This window comes from Mastacembelus armatus, chromosome 5, assembly GCF_900324485.2.
Source record: "Mastacembelus armatus chromosome 5, fMasArm1.2, whole genome shotgun sequence".
In the NCBI taxonomy this organism is placed as follows: domain Eukaryota; kingdom Metazoa; phylum Chordata; class Actinopteri; order Synbranchiformes; family Mastacembelidae; genus Mastacembelus; species Mastacembelus armatus.
Window position 1 is genome coordinate 11,555,729 of NC_046637.1, and position 17,134 is coordinate 11,572,862.

Below are 17,134 nucleotides of genomic sequence, written 5' to 3' on the forward strand. Positions count from 1 at the left end.
AAAATGCCATTAGGTATCTGTAAATATCAAAAAGCAGTATTATGATTTTAAGCTGCACATTAAGTGTGACAAAAAAAGACTAGATTTTGAAGTGTGGGATAATTTAGGTTATTGTTAAACGTTTCTTGCATGTGTACATTGTGATTCTTACAATTTTACTTAGGAAAATTTTATATCGTTTTATCTAAAAATCAATAAATGACACGTTATAAGACCTACATCCTTGTCAATGAAACAGGTGCGGTCAGACACTTGTGGCCCCGCCCCTTTATTGCCATATTTGGAGATCGTCCACATTCCAAAGGGCGCGGGGCGGGGTGGTGACGCCACCTGTTTCTGAATGGGCTGCGGGGCTCGTGCTCACTGAGCCGGTAGAGTTAAGTGTTCGGAGAAGTGGAGTCGGTGGAGGCGTCGGCGGAGCGGACTCAGACTTTATGATACTAAAACACCACTTTTTTAAAAGTTGTCTGGAAACATGGGGCTTCCACGGATCAACTTTTTCCTTTTTTTATTTATTAACCGGGTATTTATCAGCTTCCAGTCGAAAGAACGTAAGTACTTTTTTAAACACGCTGTGTAGAAAGAAATAAAAGCTCTACCGCTCTGCTTCTCGTGAGTCAGGAAGCTGGAATTTCATAGCCTACTTTAAGTTTGACCTCTGCTTTAAAATAGTTGTCACTGTCAGAAATCTTTTTGTTCTGTTTTGTGTTGAAATTAGTAGGCCCAGAGAAAACAATGCCATGTGGGAATATTACCTTTGAAAATGTCTTGTATTTGTCTAAATGGCCAAGTTGAATTAGGGTCTATTAAAATGATCAGGAAGCCTCGACTGTCCTTTCCCCTTTATCTTTCATCTATATCTGTAATTTCAGCCGGTCTCGGCTAAGGGCGCACCTGTGAGATACCCAAACACGTACGAATTCTTCTTGCGCTTGTGGTGCAAATTCATGTATTTCTCTTGTCACGGGTATTTAACTGCCCACGCCTTTCTCAGACGTATTAGTCCTGTATGCTGGACCTGGAGGACACGGTCAATGAAGTCCTGAATCCCACCGGACATGCCTGATTAAACTGTCAAAGCATGGGCATGTGCCCCCTATAAAGCTGTTGGTCCCAGAGATCAAGGCAGAGGATTTTATTGTGCAATGAAATCTTAGTTATTTCTATAGATTTATAATCTAAAAACCTAAAATATTTAGACACTTTTTTGTGTGTTTCAGGTATAATAGTTTTGAGATATTGCTAAGCCATGTGTGTACAATCACCTCTACAAGCTAAATGTTTGATCTAGTTATCATGTGAAAATGTATTTGATGTCTCAGGTGTTATTAGTCACTTGTTGGGCTGTAACTAATATTATAACATGCTTGTTATATCTATGTCACATGTTTTTCTGTTTGTCCCTGCAGAAGTATTGCTGGACATGAAAGCTTCAGGATCAGAGCTGGGGTGGTTAACGTTGCCATATGAGAACGGAGTGAGTATTTATACCTCAACAGGCATTTTTAAGACTTCAGGTTCAAGACTTGAAACTGTTTTCCTTTCTACAAGACAACAAATAAATAAACAGCAGTTGGAAATGATTTCTGGTAAACATTTGAATTCTGTTTAGTATTAATAACAGAGGCATCTTTCTGCTTGGTCAGTCCACTAAAAAAGCTGTCTGGCACAATGGAATGAATGGCAGCTAGATGAGTTTTGGCAGAGATCAGCTAGTCTTGTGTTAACACTACCCTTTCATAAAGAAGTGAATGCCATTAAAATGTCATGGTTCAACCTACATTTAAATTTACTGTACCAAAGTGCATTTTACACAATCACAGTAGATTGTTTTCATTCCAACATTTAACCATAAAATTGTTTAAAGTCGTGATTCCTCTCTGATTTTAGACATTATTGTAGCAAGATGATGTCTGTGTGTGGAGAACTATTTCTCTATCTACAGTTCAGTAGCTTTCCATCTAAAAAAAGCAACAGGACATGGCCACTTCCACTCTGTGGGCTACGTTTCTTGTCTGATTGTTCTCATAGACTCTTGTTGAATTGGCTAGGAGTCCCCCTTGTCTTTCAAACTGTGTTTGTTCTGATCAAACTTTTTCACACTTGTCAGATGTATTTAACTTTGTACTAGATGGGATTCTTTGCAACATGCGCTCTCGCTTTGCAAACCTAATTGAGCTGTTTATTTTCTAAATGCGGTATAACCCGTCTAGTGACTAGACAATAGCAAGTGAATAGTAATTACAAGTAACTGGCTTAAGTTCAGTATGTAATTTGGCCAGAATTTAGAGGATGTAATATGTGCAACTGTTAAAATAACACACTTAAATGATTTACTATTCTTCATAGAGCAGTCCTCTAATCCACTGTCAATTTAGCTTTTCTGAAACTGAAGATGTCATTTTAAAATTTACCTCATGTTTTTTCTCCCAACAATAATGAAAATATAAATTGAAGCATTGATTTAGGGCCTGAAACACAACAGTAGTGCTAACACCGGATGTGTTACATTTTAATGCTAAATACAGGCTTTTAATGTTTCTACTCATTTCTTCCCTCTCTTAAAAACTCTTTAATTGCTGCGTATTTTGCTGCCATGCCTTTGCACTGCACTTATAAAACTCATCTAACTGCCATAAATGGTAATTGGTATTCCACAGTAGTATTTGCTGGATTTATGTGTCTTCTAAACACATGCAGTGGAAAACCTCACACATCGTCAGTGCAGCACATGTCCAGGCCAAAAATCTTAAAGAGTGGGAAAAGACTCAGCTCACTCCTGCATTTTATGAGTTTCTCACTCAGCATGAAAGAGGTCTCTCAACTTCTGTACTCATTCCCAGCCAAAAATGTTTCTATTATTGTAGCTTGGTATTGAATTTTTCCCCTTAAATTGATCCTTCTCCTATCTCCATTGTTTTCTGTTCTACAGTGGGAGATAGTCCAGACAGTGGTGAACGGTTCACTTTTCTATACCTACAGTGTTTGTAGCATAGACTCTTCTGAACAGGACAACTGGTTACGTACAACTTTCATTCAGCGGCGCCCAGGCACAACACGTGTCTCTGTGGAGCTCCGTTTTGTGGTGCGAGACTGCAACACTTTTGATGGTGCTTCTGTTGCTTGCAAAGAAACCTTCAACCTTTTCATCTCAGAGGCCGATGCTGATGTGGGAACCAACTTCCGTAAAGGGCAGTTCCGCAAAGTGGCCACCATTGCTCCTGATGAGGTCACACGGGGCCGCGTGCTGAAAGTCAACACAGAAACGAGGACAGTAGGGCCTTTGTCCAGAAAGGGCTTTTACCTGGCTTTTCAAGATATGGGTGCTTGTGTGGCGCTACTCTCCGTCAGAGTTTACTACAAGACATGCCCATCCACGGTGCAGAGCTTGGCAGCCTTCCCGGAGACAGTGGCAGATGCTCTGAAAGAAGTGGAGGGAGCTTGTGTGGAAAATGCCATCAGCCAGGCCACCCCACGAATCTACTGTACAGCTGATGGTGAATGGGTGGTTCCTGTGGGTCAGTGCCAGTGTTTCGCCGGCTATGAAACCACCGGGGAATCCTGCCAAGGTAAGCACTGCCAGAAATATACCACATACTCAACTGACACATGTTTTGTTGCTGTGCGAGTTGTAGTAAATGAAACACCTCAACCTCTGCTTTGGCAAGGTGAGAGCAATGAGCACAGGAATGTTAATTGTGCATTGTATGTTTGGACATCTGCAGCAAAAATACAAGACATATTTGTCTTTAAATAGGTCAGGTAGAGCCAGGACCAGGCATGGGAAAAGAGAAGAAACAGGGAGGGTGTCTAAACATGTTTGGTGACCACAGATTGCTCCATATAATACAGATAAATATCACAAAGTAAATTTCAACAGTCACACATCAGTGCCTCATTTCTTTACCTGTTGGCCAATAGCAAGTTCTTTCTACTGTATTTCTGTGAAGACTCAGGAATGGTGCCGCGCTGGGACACTGCTTTTATGGATAGGTTGATGGCTGGTGGTGACAATACAACTGTACAAAAAGATGTTCAACTGAAAAATTGAGAAAAATATACTCAGATGTTTGCATATTCTCTAAGTACGATTGAACTTTGAATGCTGGGTTACAGTACTACACTACTACCACACAATTCAGTGTTTAGTAGAACGAGAGGAGCTTATTAAAGCTGAAAAACTGTTAAACAAAAATAAGCTTAGAAACTTACTGTACCTTCTCAAAATTACTATTTATTTTATCATTAATAGTAGCTTACTATTTATTATCACCATTAGTATCCAATTTGAAAAAGGAAACAGATCACCAGTTCTTTTAGCTATTTAGATATTCATGAGCAGGTAGTTTTTTAACATCAAATAAACAAAACAAAGATGCATACAGTTTATTAGGAAATTATGAGGAATTTTAAACATTACATTTTTGTGCTTGTGTTTCTTAAAATGAGTGACACCTAAAATAAGTTAAAGAATGCAAAAACCTTGCAGTATGTTCTGCCCAGAAGAAAGAGCAGAGCACATATACAAAATCAGTGAAACCGGTTGCTGTAGATGTGAATAGCAAAAGAACATAACTGTGGTGTTCATACTGTATGTGGTTCTACTTATTGTGAAGAAGTTGGTCTGTCTTTTGGCATTCTGGGGTGTGGTGTGTTGAACTTTGCGGAGGAAACGTGGGAGGAGAGAGGGTACAGAGAGAAGAGGAAGGAGGGAGGAAGGGCAAAGTATGCTGCGGGGATTTCTGAAAGGAATTCTTTCACCCTCGCGTCACCTACAGCACTGATTGAATAAAAGGAAGGGCCGTGTGAAATGTGTCAGAATGACTACCTGATTGGTGTGTCTTCTTCTCACAAGCATTTGTTTTGTGTAAGTTGCCAAGGCAATGGGAACCACAGATTACAGGGATAGGGCTGACACGCCTATCAGAGGTTAGACTGAGTCAGGCTGTGGTATGACTCCCGATGGTCCGAGTAACCTTGACTGGCAGAATTTGGTCTTTTCTTGGAGTCTGTTCCTCTAAATGAGCAGATCATTCTTACCAGCTGAAAAAAGTAAATGGTTAATCAATTAGCTGATCAACACCAAATTAACTGGCTACCAAGTCCTTTTTTCTAGCATAGATGCAAAAAATTATTTGTTGTAGCTTTGCAAATGTTATGATTTTCTTCTTTTTTGTATTGTGTATCACTCTAAACCTGTACTTGGGATTAGTAAATTGTGACAAGATTTTTTTTGCAGTTTTCTAACATTTTATTGACCAAATGAACAACATATTTTCTAGATTATTCAATAATTTTGTGTTATTGGTATTTGCCGTCCTATCGTACCTTTAGACAGATCTAAGAATGAATCTTACCACTAAACTTGCAAATACAAAAGCAGAATAAGTCAGGAAGTGAAAGTAGAAGAATGTTTTCATTTTTAAAGTTCCTGACTGCTGGTGGACTATGAACTGAACATCTGAAACGGAAGTCAGTAAGCAGCTGTTGAGAGCAAGACAGGAAATATTTGACTGGAAACTGTGATTCCAAAGTTTGGAGGATGACCTGATTGTTAGGATGCAGGAAATGTGTTTTACTGTCTAAGTAAAGCACAGTGTTGAAGCTTCTTCCACCCAAGGCTCAGGGCCTGTCTGTGGATTCCACTGAAGAGCCCAACTGCTGTAGGAAAAGGAAGTAAAGTGAGATGAGGAGGAATGCTGACTGACACAAATAAGCAGATTGTTCTTAGTCGGAGTCAGCGGGTGGGGAGTGACTCGACAGTTGGTGCATGAGGGTGGTTGGTTTCATGGGTGCTTAGTTAGGTGTAGAGTGTAATTTAGTCAAGAGGATTAGTAGAGCACCAGGACACCTGTTAGCCAATGACATGCCTCGCTTTGCCTCCTTTTGCTCTCTCATCCGGTTGTTAACACACACAACAAGCTCCCTAATCCATGTTCCCACTCATTAGAACAATGGGCTGACACAAAAAGCTAAAACAGATTCAATTAACAGATGCACTGGTGCGAAACATTAGTCCTTTTTACGTGTGACGTGTGTGTAGACAAAGAGAGCGCGGCACAACTAGAAGCTCACACACAAGTGGATAAATAAAAGCTTGTTGAATGACTGAAAGTTTTGGATTAGATTGTAAAAGATATTTAAATTTTTTGTAGATTAATATAACTTTTATGTTTGATGACAAAAATAAAAATTAAATTCCAGTACTGCCGTAGTTTGAATTAACAATGTTTGTATTCATGCATTGCACACATGCTGCCATGTGCAAGCTGTATAATGAGTAATACAACATATTTATGGCACCACTCTGTCCAATCTCAGAGACAATAGATGAATGGAGCTGGAGTTTCTTTAGGCCGTGACAGAGGTCCTGCTGCTCCAGCTCAAGATGAAATGGGCTGGCCCCCTTTTCTTATGTGAAAAGACTTAAAACTACACCCCCATTGCCACCAAGTAACTCCCCTGAGAGAACTTCTGTTGGTACTCCAGACCTTTACCCCATCCCCCATCCATCCATCTATTCATCTTTATCCCTCCTACTCAAACTCAACCTGCTCCTTCTCCTCCACCATGGCAATACTCAAGTGCCAGGGTCCTTCTGCCTTGGTGGTGAAGTAACACAGCTACGTTTTCAACCCAGGACTCACTCAACCTCTTATCTCAGCCACCAGCACAGGGGCCACATGAAAGGCTGCCCCCTGACGAGACAGCAGAATGAAAGCAGAGAGAGAAGATCTTTCATAAGATCTATTCTTTCAAAGTTTTTTACTGTGCTCTGTGACTTTTATTATCCCAGAAATTATGTGCATCTGTTTCCATAAACACATAGAAAATCATACTCTAGCAGCTTTTCCTCTTTCCTGCCTCTCTTGTCCACTAACTATTCATCCTTGTATGCTGTAATTTATGACTGGTGTCAAGAGTTAGCAGAAGGAAGGGACAAAGGGTGGAAACGTTGGGCTTAGACTGTCTTGCTTCTCTTGTGTCTCTGTCTGTTCAGTTTGCATGTCCATTAACCTCCCATGCCCTGGAAGGCAGTTTATCTGCGCACTGAAAGTATATCACAACACCCCACCAGAGTGCATGGTGCCATTTCCTTTGGCAACAACACAAATATTATCTGCCAGAAAATATGAACTGGAAGTTCACAGGTGAAAGGTAGATCAGATCACCTCAAGGATTTAATGCTCTGTTGTCATCCGGTTGACAGTGGCGGTGTGACCTGAGATTAGTCCTCCAGGCAAAAAAGGCAAGTAGAGGCAGATTGTCAGGGAAATCCCTTTTCATTCTTGTGGATACAAAGACTGTGATCATAGGTTACTATAACAAATGCTTCCTGTTGGCCGGAAAAGGTTGATATTACAGAGCCTGTCTCATTGTTTGCATTTTGATCATTCATTCCTTCCTTTGTTTGTCTGATTTGCAGTTATTCCTTTATGTCATGCTTAAACTAATACACTTTCTTTCTGTCACACAGCATGCAAACCAGGTTACTTCAAGCCATCTGTATCAAGCGACTTATGTCAGGTTTGTCCTGATAACACCAAACCCTCCACAGCTGGCGCCACTGAATGTCAATGTGAGGAAGGTTTCTTCCGCTCCAGTTCAGATCCACCTACATCTGCTTGCTCTGGTAAAAACTCCATTCCATTCTCCTATCATATTATTGAAGAAGTTAACTTAAAAATTTGTTGGAAGTGCTTTGGAGAACCAAGCTAACTCTTCTGTTTCCTCTCCAAGCTCCACCTAGTGCCCCTCGTGACCTGACCTCCACCACCCTGTCAGCAGAGGGTAGGCTGCAGCTGTCCTGGACGCCACCACTAGTGACCGGGGGTCGCAGTGACCTCACCTACAGCGTGGTGTGTGAGCACTGTGATGGAGCGTTGTGCATCCCCTGTGGTGACAAGATACGTTTTGAGCCAGGTGCTACAGACCTGCAGGCTACCACGGTTATTGTTAGTGGCCTGGATTCTCATCTGAACTACACATTCACTGTGGAGGCTTACAACGGTGTGTCCCAGTTCAGCATGGAAAGGCCGACCGTGACCATCACCACTACTTTGGACTATACAGGTGAGCTCAGTTGCCATAAAGTCAGGCATTTTGTTTGTTATAGTGACTTCATTTATAGTATACTTTGGATCACAACAGTAAAAATCTAATCTACTGTCTATTTGGTAGGAGTGTATTTACAAAAATTATGTTTATAAGCACTTTTCAGGAATGCCACACCTTTTATTATGTTTCATCCATTAAAGGAGGTCTGGCATATGTAATGTTGTATTTGTCAGTAAAAACTCAATACAAAAGGAATGGCTTACTACACAAAGAGGAATTCAGTCTGACCCGCTGAATCCCAAAGGCTTTCATTTCCAAATGTCTGTTTCAAAGACTATGATTAGTCACTAACCATTATTTTGCTTTCTGCCTCTCACCGACCGTTAGATCCCCCCAAAGTGACGATGATCCATCTGGATGATCGTGGCCCCACCAGTCTGTCTCTGTCCTGGACTCTGTCTCGCAGACCCCCAGCCCACATCAATCACCGCTATGAGCTTATGTACCGCAGAAAGGTAAGACGGAGGTCATTCTCTTAACTTAGCTCTTTTGTTTTCTCTTTCCTCTTTCAAATTTGAAACTGTGGTAAGAAATTCAAAAAGTAATTTAAGTAAGTTTGGGTTAATTTTCTCTTGCAGGATCATGATGATGAGCGAGATGTGACAACCTACACAGTCCTTATTTTGGATAAAAGCTCAGTTCACATTAATGACCTCACCCCAGACACTATGTATATGTTCAGGGTCCAGGCACTGGGTCCTGAAGGCAACCCTGGCAGTTACAGCCTGGAGCATGAATTTCATACTTCGCCATTAGGTAACAGCAACCATAAAAACTACAGAAGATTAAAGAGTGTCATAAAATATCTCTGTATAAATTTTTAGTTCACATATTTGTGTTTAATGCATCTTGTTTAATGCTTCTCCATAGCTGAGTCTCAGGTCCAGAACAACTCCACCATGGTGATGGGAGCTGTAGTTGGAGTAGCAGTTATTCTGCTTGTTGTGGTGGCTGTCCTGCTGCTGCGTAGACGGTTGGTAACACTCTTGATGTCCACATTTAATGCCTGTATCATTCAGATAAATGTTGTCTACAGACCTGCAGACTCTGTGATTATGTGCCACAGGCTCAAGCAAATGAAGGATAGTCTTGTATGACAGTTGAATGAGGGTTTATGAGTAATAGCCAGGTCTGTTATCAAATACAGCCTTGGACATTTTTAGCTGAGACTGACCTGCAATTACTGAAAATCCAGTCTGTGTTCTGTTTAGTCCTATAGTGATTAGTCCTGTTTTCTTCTCAGGAGACTCAGGTCTCGTGGCAGAGGAGGACCAGAAGATCCATACTTTTCAACAGGTTCGAAAACCACACCGTACATTAAGTAACAATTAGTTTGATTTATTGATGAAACATTTTATTAAATGATTTATTTTAATATTCCGATCATCATTTACGCCCTTAGATCAACTGAAGCCTCTGAAGACTTACATTGATCCACACATGTATGAGGATCCTAACATTGCCATCCAAAAGTTTGTTACAGAAATCGACCCGAACGCTATTAGTAAACAAAAAGTCATCGGTGTAGGTAAGAGGTTTTAACTCACCTACTCTGTATTTAACAAAATCTCAGAACACGCTTTCTAAGAATTCCTCCTGCTGTCTGTCTACCAATCAGGGGAGTTTGGGGAAGTGTTTCGGGGTGTTATGAAGAGCCCTGGGCGAGGAGAGGTAGCTGTAGCAATCAAGACCCTGAAGCTGGGCTATTCAGAGAAACAGAGGCAAGACTTCTTGAGCGAGGCCAGCATCATGGGCCAGTTCTCCCACCCAAATATCATCCGCCTAGAGGGAGTTGTGACCAAATGTGAGTTGTAACCTTGCACAGAAGTGAAACAGCTTATTGCTATGTACTGCTATATTGTTCTTTCACTAAACATAACTTTTAAAAAAAATTTCAGTTAAACACGCCATGATAGTGACTGAATACATGGAGAACGGTGCTCTTGACACATATCTAAAGGTAAGTGCGCAGTGCTTCAGACTTCATTGTTACTCTTTAATATCTATATTCCTTGAAAAGTCAGTTAAGGATGTAAACTAAAACAGCCACTTTTTTGTAGCATTTTCTATTCTCATTAGAATGCATGGATTTATGGAAATTATGTTTTGGTATATTTCCTTATAGTGTATTATATATAAAGGAATGGGCATGCTAAGTTGAGCTAACATCTTCTAGCTCCAACTTTATTTTAAATTGGCTAATATGAGAGCAGTATAGATCTATTCATTTAAATATTGGCAAGAAAACAAAGTAAGCAAGTAATTATGACTTTTATGCATAACCAGTAAATATGTTTGAATGCAACAAAGGACAAAGACTGAAACTGAACACAAATGAAACAAATTAAATAACAAAGATAGAGTATAAGAAAATATTTTTCAACTACATGCATTTTTGTCCTCTTTAGGGCCGTGACGGAGAGATTCCTTCATATCAGATGGTGGTAATGCTGCGTGGAATAGCTGCTGGCATGAAATACCTCTCAGACATGAGCTACGTCCACCGTGACCTGGCAGCAAGAAATGTTCTAGTGAACAGCAACCTGGAGTGCAAAGTGTCTGATTTTGGCCTGTCTCGTGTGCTGGAGGATGATGCTGAGGGCACTTACACAACCAGAGTAAGACCAAACAGCTAAAAACATAGCAACAATACAAATTTCTTTCTAGTAACTCATTTCAGACTGTTAATTTTTTTTGCACTCGTGACCAATATAAAGTGCTAGTCTTGTGGCGCCTTGTATTACTACTCCCTTCACTCCTTAAATATGATTGGTAATGTTTCACTTCTGTCAGGGAGGTAAAATCCCTATCCGCTGGACTGCCCCAGAGGCAATAGCATACAGGAAATTCACTTCAGCCAGCGATGTGTGGAGTTTCGGCATCGTCATGTGGGAAGTCATGGCCTTTGGAGAACGACCCTACTGGGACATGAGCAACCATGAAGTAAGCTTCATCTGTCACATTCTTTTTCCAATTCTTATGGTTAAGTAGAGGGATTGTTCTGCCACGTGTAGCTTCAAATGTAGCGTATATTATTACTGAGAGTTTGTACTGGGTAGATGGTGTAACAAAGTTGCCTGACATAGTGTAGTTTCTACCGTCTGCTTTAAATTTACTGTTAATGTCGACATATGAACTTAGCAATTTTTGGAATGCTGCCTGTTTAAACTTTTTGTCTGTCAGTACAACAATATATATGTTGAATGTAAGCACTGTCTTAAACTCTGTCCTGGTCTCTTCCTCAGGTTATGAAGGCTATTAATGAGGCCTTCAGGCTTCCTGCCCCCATGGACTGCCCGTCTGCTATCTACCAGCTCATGCTCCAGTGTTGGCAGCACGACCGTGCCACACGTCCTCGCTTCTCAGACATTGTCAACATTTTGGACAAATTGCTCCGGAGCCCAGAGTCTTTAAAAACAATAGCTGACTTTGACCCACGGTATGAACATTATTTGTGTATGCTTATGTGTAGTAAATACATATATTAGCATGCTAAATATCTTGCTACAAAAAATGAGGTATAAACTTGACAGGTTGGCATTTTAAGGGGGGATTATAAAGATGACTATTTCTTGGCTGGGAATAGGGATTTCCTGCTAGTTGCTTGCCAAGAAAAAGTCCTGCACATAACCATTTATGAAATAACAAATTGTTGTTTTCATGCTTCTCAAAATGCCAAACTATTCCTATACTTTTACTAACACATAGGGAAGCATTACTATTATAGAGATTACTCATCCCAAAATTTTTGGAAGATTTTGGAAATTACATAACCTATCTGATCTGATCCTCTGCTAGGAGCTGATGTTCCAAATATTTATTTAAGTAGATGGGAATTGCCATCAGAACATTAGCTCTTGAAGCATATTTTGTGACTCTATGATCTGCAGTATGTTGACAGTAAAACTGGTTCTGTCTTGTTTAAACATCATCACATGCACTTAATATACATAAAGTAGCAGCATATGACAGTGAGTAATCATACATTGTTCCTCGCAGAGTGTCCATCCGTCTGCCCAGCACCAGTGGCTCTGATGGCACCATGTTTAGGTCGGTGCCTGAGTGGCTGGAGTCCATCAAAATGAGCCAGTACAACGAAAGCTTTGCTCGCGCTGGGATCGTAACCATGGAGCAGGTGCTCGCCTTGAGGCATGAGTAAGTGCACACATGGCACAGGTGCAGCTCTGCCACACTGTACTAGCCCATATTTTGTAGCTACATAGAGAAAATACTGAGCTCTCAGCTAGAACATTTGCTAGCTAGTTCACAATGAAGGACCACTCTCGTTGTCTGCTGCCATGACTTCTGCAGCACTGCTTACTCTTATTGCCTGTTGTACCCCCAGATTTCAGATGAACTTTATCATTCCATACTATTTATCTATTACTTTTAGCAATTTAAACAGTTTATCTTTTTTGTTAATTTGAACTGCATTGCCATTATTGACTATTTTAACAATCCCATTCCTTTATCTATTTTCTATAGTTCTTCAACTGTTTATTCATTGCTTTTAATCAACTATTTACCCATGTGTGCAGCTAATTGCTTTATAAGATACTTCACAATCTTTCTAGGGGTACTTGTAACCCTGGTTGGTACTGGTCTACAGTAACACTGTGGTTTCTTTATGCAAATCAGGCCATATTGTTTTTGACACACTCAAAACAGTATAATTTATCTTTTCCTTTCAGAGATATCAGGAATATTGGAGTGCGGTTGCCCGGCCATATGAAGAGGATAGCTTACAGCATCCTGGGCTTGAAAGACGAGACCAGCTCCCTCAGCGTTTTTGCAGTGTAATCTAAGCATTCCTCCAAATCAAAGTGCACTGACAACCATGTCATTTCACTCATAGACAAGGAGGACTGAAATGGGGGAGGGGAGCTGAAGGTGGAAATTAAGAAATTAAGCTACAGTGCAGTTTTTTTTCTTTTTGGCACAGTGTGGCATGACTGAAGAAGACCCTCCACACCACTCAGAAAGGACTGAGATTGAAAACACTTATAAACTTTATAACAGAAGAAAAAAATGTATCTTTATGTACAAATATTTTATATGTTGAACATAAGTCATGTGATGTAAATACAATTGTATCTGTTGTAAAAACAATTATAAAAGGAAGTGCAAAATGTGAGACTGTGAGACAATGGGAGAGTGCTTGGCTTTGTGTTTACTGAATGACTGAAATGTTTAAGGCTCTGTATGATTATGGGCGTTTTCTTTCAGGCGCTCACTTTGTCTTGGCAGTGTTTCTGGATCCTTAAGTCAGTTCATTTGCTACACGTTTTGTGATCAGTGAGATGTAATTTTAAATTTGGAATGATTATTCCACTCAGGGCAAAAATCACACATTCTTATGTTTTGCATTCTTCTCAACTCATTTGTTTGTTTACATCATGTCTTAATATAACTGGCCATTTTTATTTAATATTTATTTTATTTTCTATTTATGTCATTTGATACATGAGGTATACCTCTGATCGGGTGCATGTTTCGCAGACAGTGTATTTTTGTTTTTAAATAAAATCAGTCTTGCCTGTGACTGGATCATTTTCTCCTTATTTTATTTTCTAGTCATTAAAAATCTAACAAGCCCAGCTAAGGTGACAGCTGTGGCAAACACTGACTATGCTTAATCCCTAAAGAAATGGTAACCAGTAAATATTATAAATACATTTTTTAAATGGCAAACTGTAGACATATCTTACATCCCTCATTTTTGACATTCTTTATTTTCCCAAGTAACTAAACAGTAACCTTTCTGCTTACGCTATCTCAAAAACCCTTAATACTTTCATGATAAAAACAAGCTGAGCCTTTGTGGCCTGACACTATCTGACAACGACCTTTACTCTGACACCACTTTCTGCTTAAAATCAAAAACTTTAGACCTAAACAATGATCTTTATTCCTTAAAATTAGCATTTCAGAATCACAAAAGCTTATTGTGGTGACGTCTATCTTCCAGATGGAGTTGATCAACCTCTGCAACTTTGCCAAGGTAGAGCTAAATTTCACACCTACACACAACTCTTCTCCATTACAACACTGTCACTTGGCCAAATGTAATTTTTGTGACAAATCCACCTTATACGGCATTAACAAAACCAGCAACAATATAAAACCTATTTAAAAGATGCTTCTTTGTGTCAAGTCATTGTTTAAAGTTAAGAATGACAGTTCATTCAGTATCACGCCTGATAATTATAAGTTATTCCTTCACACAGGAACATCTCCACACCCATTCTCACACACAAGCACAAAGACTTATCTGCTCCCAGTCAAGGGTGCGGCTTGAAACAGATCTTGAATATCTACAATGTGTGTCATGTTCCATTCCAGCTAAATTGTCCAGGGACCCAACCACAACCATATCCACTGGCACCACCAACCTCCCACTAGCTTATAAAAGACTCACATCTTGAGACATTTTTATCAGAGAAAGGAGAACTCATTAGTTCAGACCTACCTCTCTTGGATTATAGTCAGTGATTTAGTTGGCAAGAGACAATCCATTTTCTCAGCCTGTATGGAGGAAAGTCAAAGTATTTTCTCTGAAGATTCAGGACCACTACTTCAGCAGACAAGTAGAGAACACAAATTTGCAGGTCAGGCATGCAGGGAAAGGGGCAGTAATATGTTAATTTTATTGCATTAAAAAACTGACCTGATCAAATCTGTATGTACCTTTCCATTCGTTTTAGGCCATTCATATCCTACGGGGAAGATCCAGGTCATTGGAGACATATTCCAGTTCAGAGTCGATGTGAGCGAATTTTCTCCAGAGGATGTTATCATTACATCCTCAAACAACCTGATAGAGGTCCATGCTGAGAAGGTGAGCATGCAGCCAGTCTGTAGTAGTAAAGTCTATAGTAGTTAAAACAGCGCAGATGCTGATTTTACAGGACTGAGGCATTAGACTACTGATTGTATCTGAGAAAACATACTGTACTTGTTTACCTAAAAAACTAAGATTCCGATTATGGGACAACAGATTAGTTTTCACAACTTGCATGGTAGCAGTTGGTAAAAAACAACCTATTTAAGATAAACTTAATGAAATGAAATGGACAAAATCTTATAGATCTGGGCTGGGTTAAATGAATTTCTCCAAGTGTCAAATATTTTTTGTATGGTCACAGAAATTCTAATCAAAGTGTTTCAGAAAATCTGTAGACTTTAACTTTAGTGCAATGGGGTTGAGGAAGGTTAAACAGATATTTTCTCCAATATAGGCTGCTTGAGAGATCTTGATATATGACCTCTGTTAAAGCCTGATTATAAAGTGATGAACATAAACTGTAAAAGGTGAAAGCACACTGTTCTTTGCTGGCCTAATTTAAGTTTTCACAGTCTTTATTTTCCCTATGCAGCTGGAAGAAGATGGCAAAGTCACAAATAAAATTTTCCATCAATGCAAACTGCCTTCAGATGTGGACCCCATATCCATGACCATGTCCCTGGACAGCAGTGGGGTCCTAACCGTCAGATTTCACAGAGCATTTTAGTGCATAAACTGTCCTTATTTCCACTGTGCATGTGACATTTCAAATAAAACATAAACATAATTGTTTCTCTTGTCTCTACTATTACATATTCTGTTATGTGTTACACTAGCCAGTGACTATTGTAAAAAAACAAAACAAAAAAACCCCAAAAACTGGAGTTTGGTCCCCTCTAGTGGTTGGTCATTGATATACTACAGGAGTTCAGTTAAACCCCAAAAAACTGTAAATACTATTGTGTGATTTTCTATGAAAGCCTACCATTGTTACCTAAGAGAAAATGCAGTTGAGATGAGATGAGATACATTTCATTAATCCTGAAGGGGGAACTCTTGGTAGTCTTGGGATGAAAATAATAAGTACTAAATAGTAAAAGTAGTCAGTAACAGTCTAGTTCTTGTTGGTTACATTTGGCTATATAGTCTGATGCCAGTGGGATATATATTGTCTCTACAGATGTTATTGTAATCCTTGTAACAGTCAACCTGTCTGTCAACAGCCATGCTGTTCTCTTCTGCTCATAGCAATAAGTTCCAATCTGTGCATTCAAAGTAGCACCTTACAGACTCAATTGCCTCTGGTGTCCACTTTCTGACTGTGATGGTGGTTGCAGACTGCTTCAATACACTGGGGTTTATTACAGTTCAATGACACAAGATTAACAGAAATATCAATAACATCTCTGCTTCTAGCACCATTTTGTGTCTCACTTCTTGTATGTCTGGGGCACAGAGGTCATAGATCATTTGGTCATTTGGATGCCACATGAGCCACTTCTGTCCTTTACAGCAGTAGATCACGGTGTTTGACAGGCAGTGTCGCACCTCTCAGTTTGAGGGCAGGGGTTCTGTTTTTCCAGTAGTCTGATTTATTATAAATGTCAGAACTATATTTACAGTATAGGATTTTTGGTGACATTAAAAATGTGCAGTTTTATTCCAAAACCCCTTACCGCTTTTAGATCATAACAGCAATACCCGCCAATATTTCTAAAATATTTAACATTAAGTTAGACTTATTTAGGCTATATATAATTTTGGAAATAAAAACATAATAAAAAATGCATAATTAACTACAACAAATACTAAATATCCAACACATTGCTGACAGGTTATGCATTTTAATAACATTATTTCCACAACTGGCACCTGACTTTGATTTATTTTTAGATTTTATTTATTTATTTAGTTTAGTTAAAATTTAATCATTTTTCATTTTCGTCTGGCATTAGTCCAATTTAAAGATATTTTAGTGTAGCGTTAGTTTACTTTGGTGACATTTTAGTTTATTTTTCCTAACAGTATAAGGCCACAATTGTCGCCAACTTTGTCGCGTACAGTTATCATAGTTACAGGAGCGCGTGACCTGTCAAAGTTATTAATTTGCATTTGGACTAAAATCCTGTCCACCGTGTTAAGAGGGAGAACCTACATAAATAGATGACACTGATGATAAAGTGAAAACATCTAGAAGATGGTTGACTGCCAACAAGGACTATAACATTAACT

The 17,134-nt window shown here is 39.5% G+C and overlaps 2 protein-coding genes across 2 annotated transcripts; both read left to right on the plus strand.

Annotated features, from left to right (window-relative positions):
• The first annotated feature begins 382 nt into the window (after nucleotides 1-382).
• Nucleotides 383-13,660, plus strand: epha2a (eph receptor A2 a). The gene is made up of 17 exons (XM_026306856.2): nucleotides 383-551; nucleotides 1,410-1,477; nucleotides 2,933-3,569; nucleotides 7,478-7,633; nucleotides 7,741-8,073; nucleotides 8,446-8,573; nucleotides 8,697-8,874; nucleotides 8,989-9,091; nucleotides 9,362-9,414; nucleotides 9,521-9,646; nucleotides 9,737-9,922; nucleotides 10,017-10,078; nucleotides 10,527-10,736; nucleotides 10,912-11,061; nucleotides 11,364-11,557; nucleotides 12,118-12,273; nucleotides 12,810-13,660. Exons 1-17 carry the CDS (start codon nucleotides 476-478, stop codon nucleotides 12,916-12,918), a joined length of 2,925 nt encoding a protein of 974 aa, XP_026162641.1. The 5' UTR covers nucleotides 383-475; the 3' UTR covers nucleotides 12,919-13,660.
• Nucleotides 13,661-14,570: 910 nt separating this feature from the next.
• Nucleotides 14,571-15,629, plus strand: LOC113130021 (heat shock protein beta-7-like). Its single transcript, XM_026306307.1, has 3 exons — nucleotides 14,571-14,726; nucleotides 14,823-14,956; nucleotides 15,495-15,629. The coding sequence occupies exons 1-3, from the start codon at nucleotides 14,648-14,650 to the stop codon at nucleotides 15,627-15,629; spliced, it is 348 nt and encodes a 115-aa protein (XP_026162092.1). The 5' UTR covers nucleotides 14,571-14,647.
• Nucleotides 15,630-17,134: the final 1,505 nt, after the last annotated feature.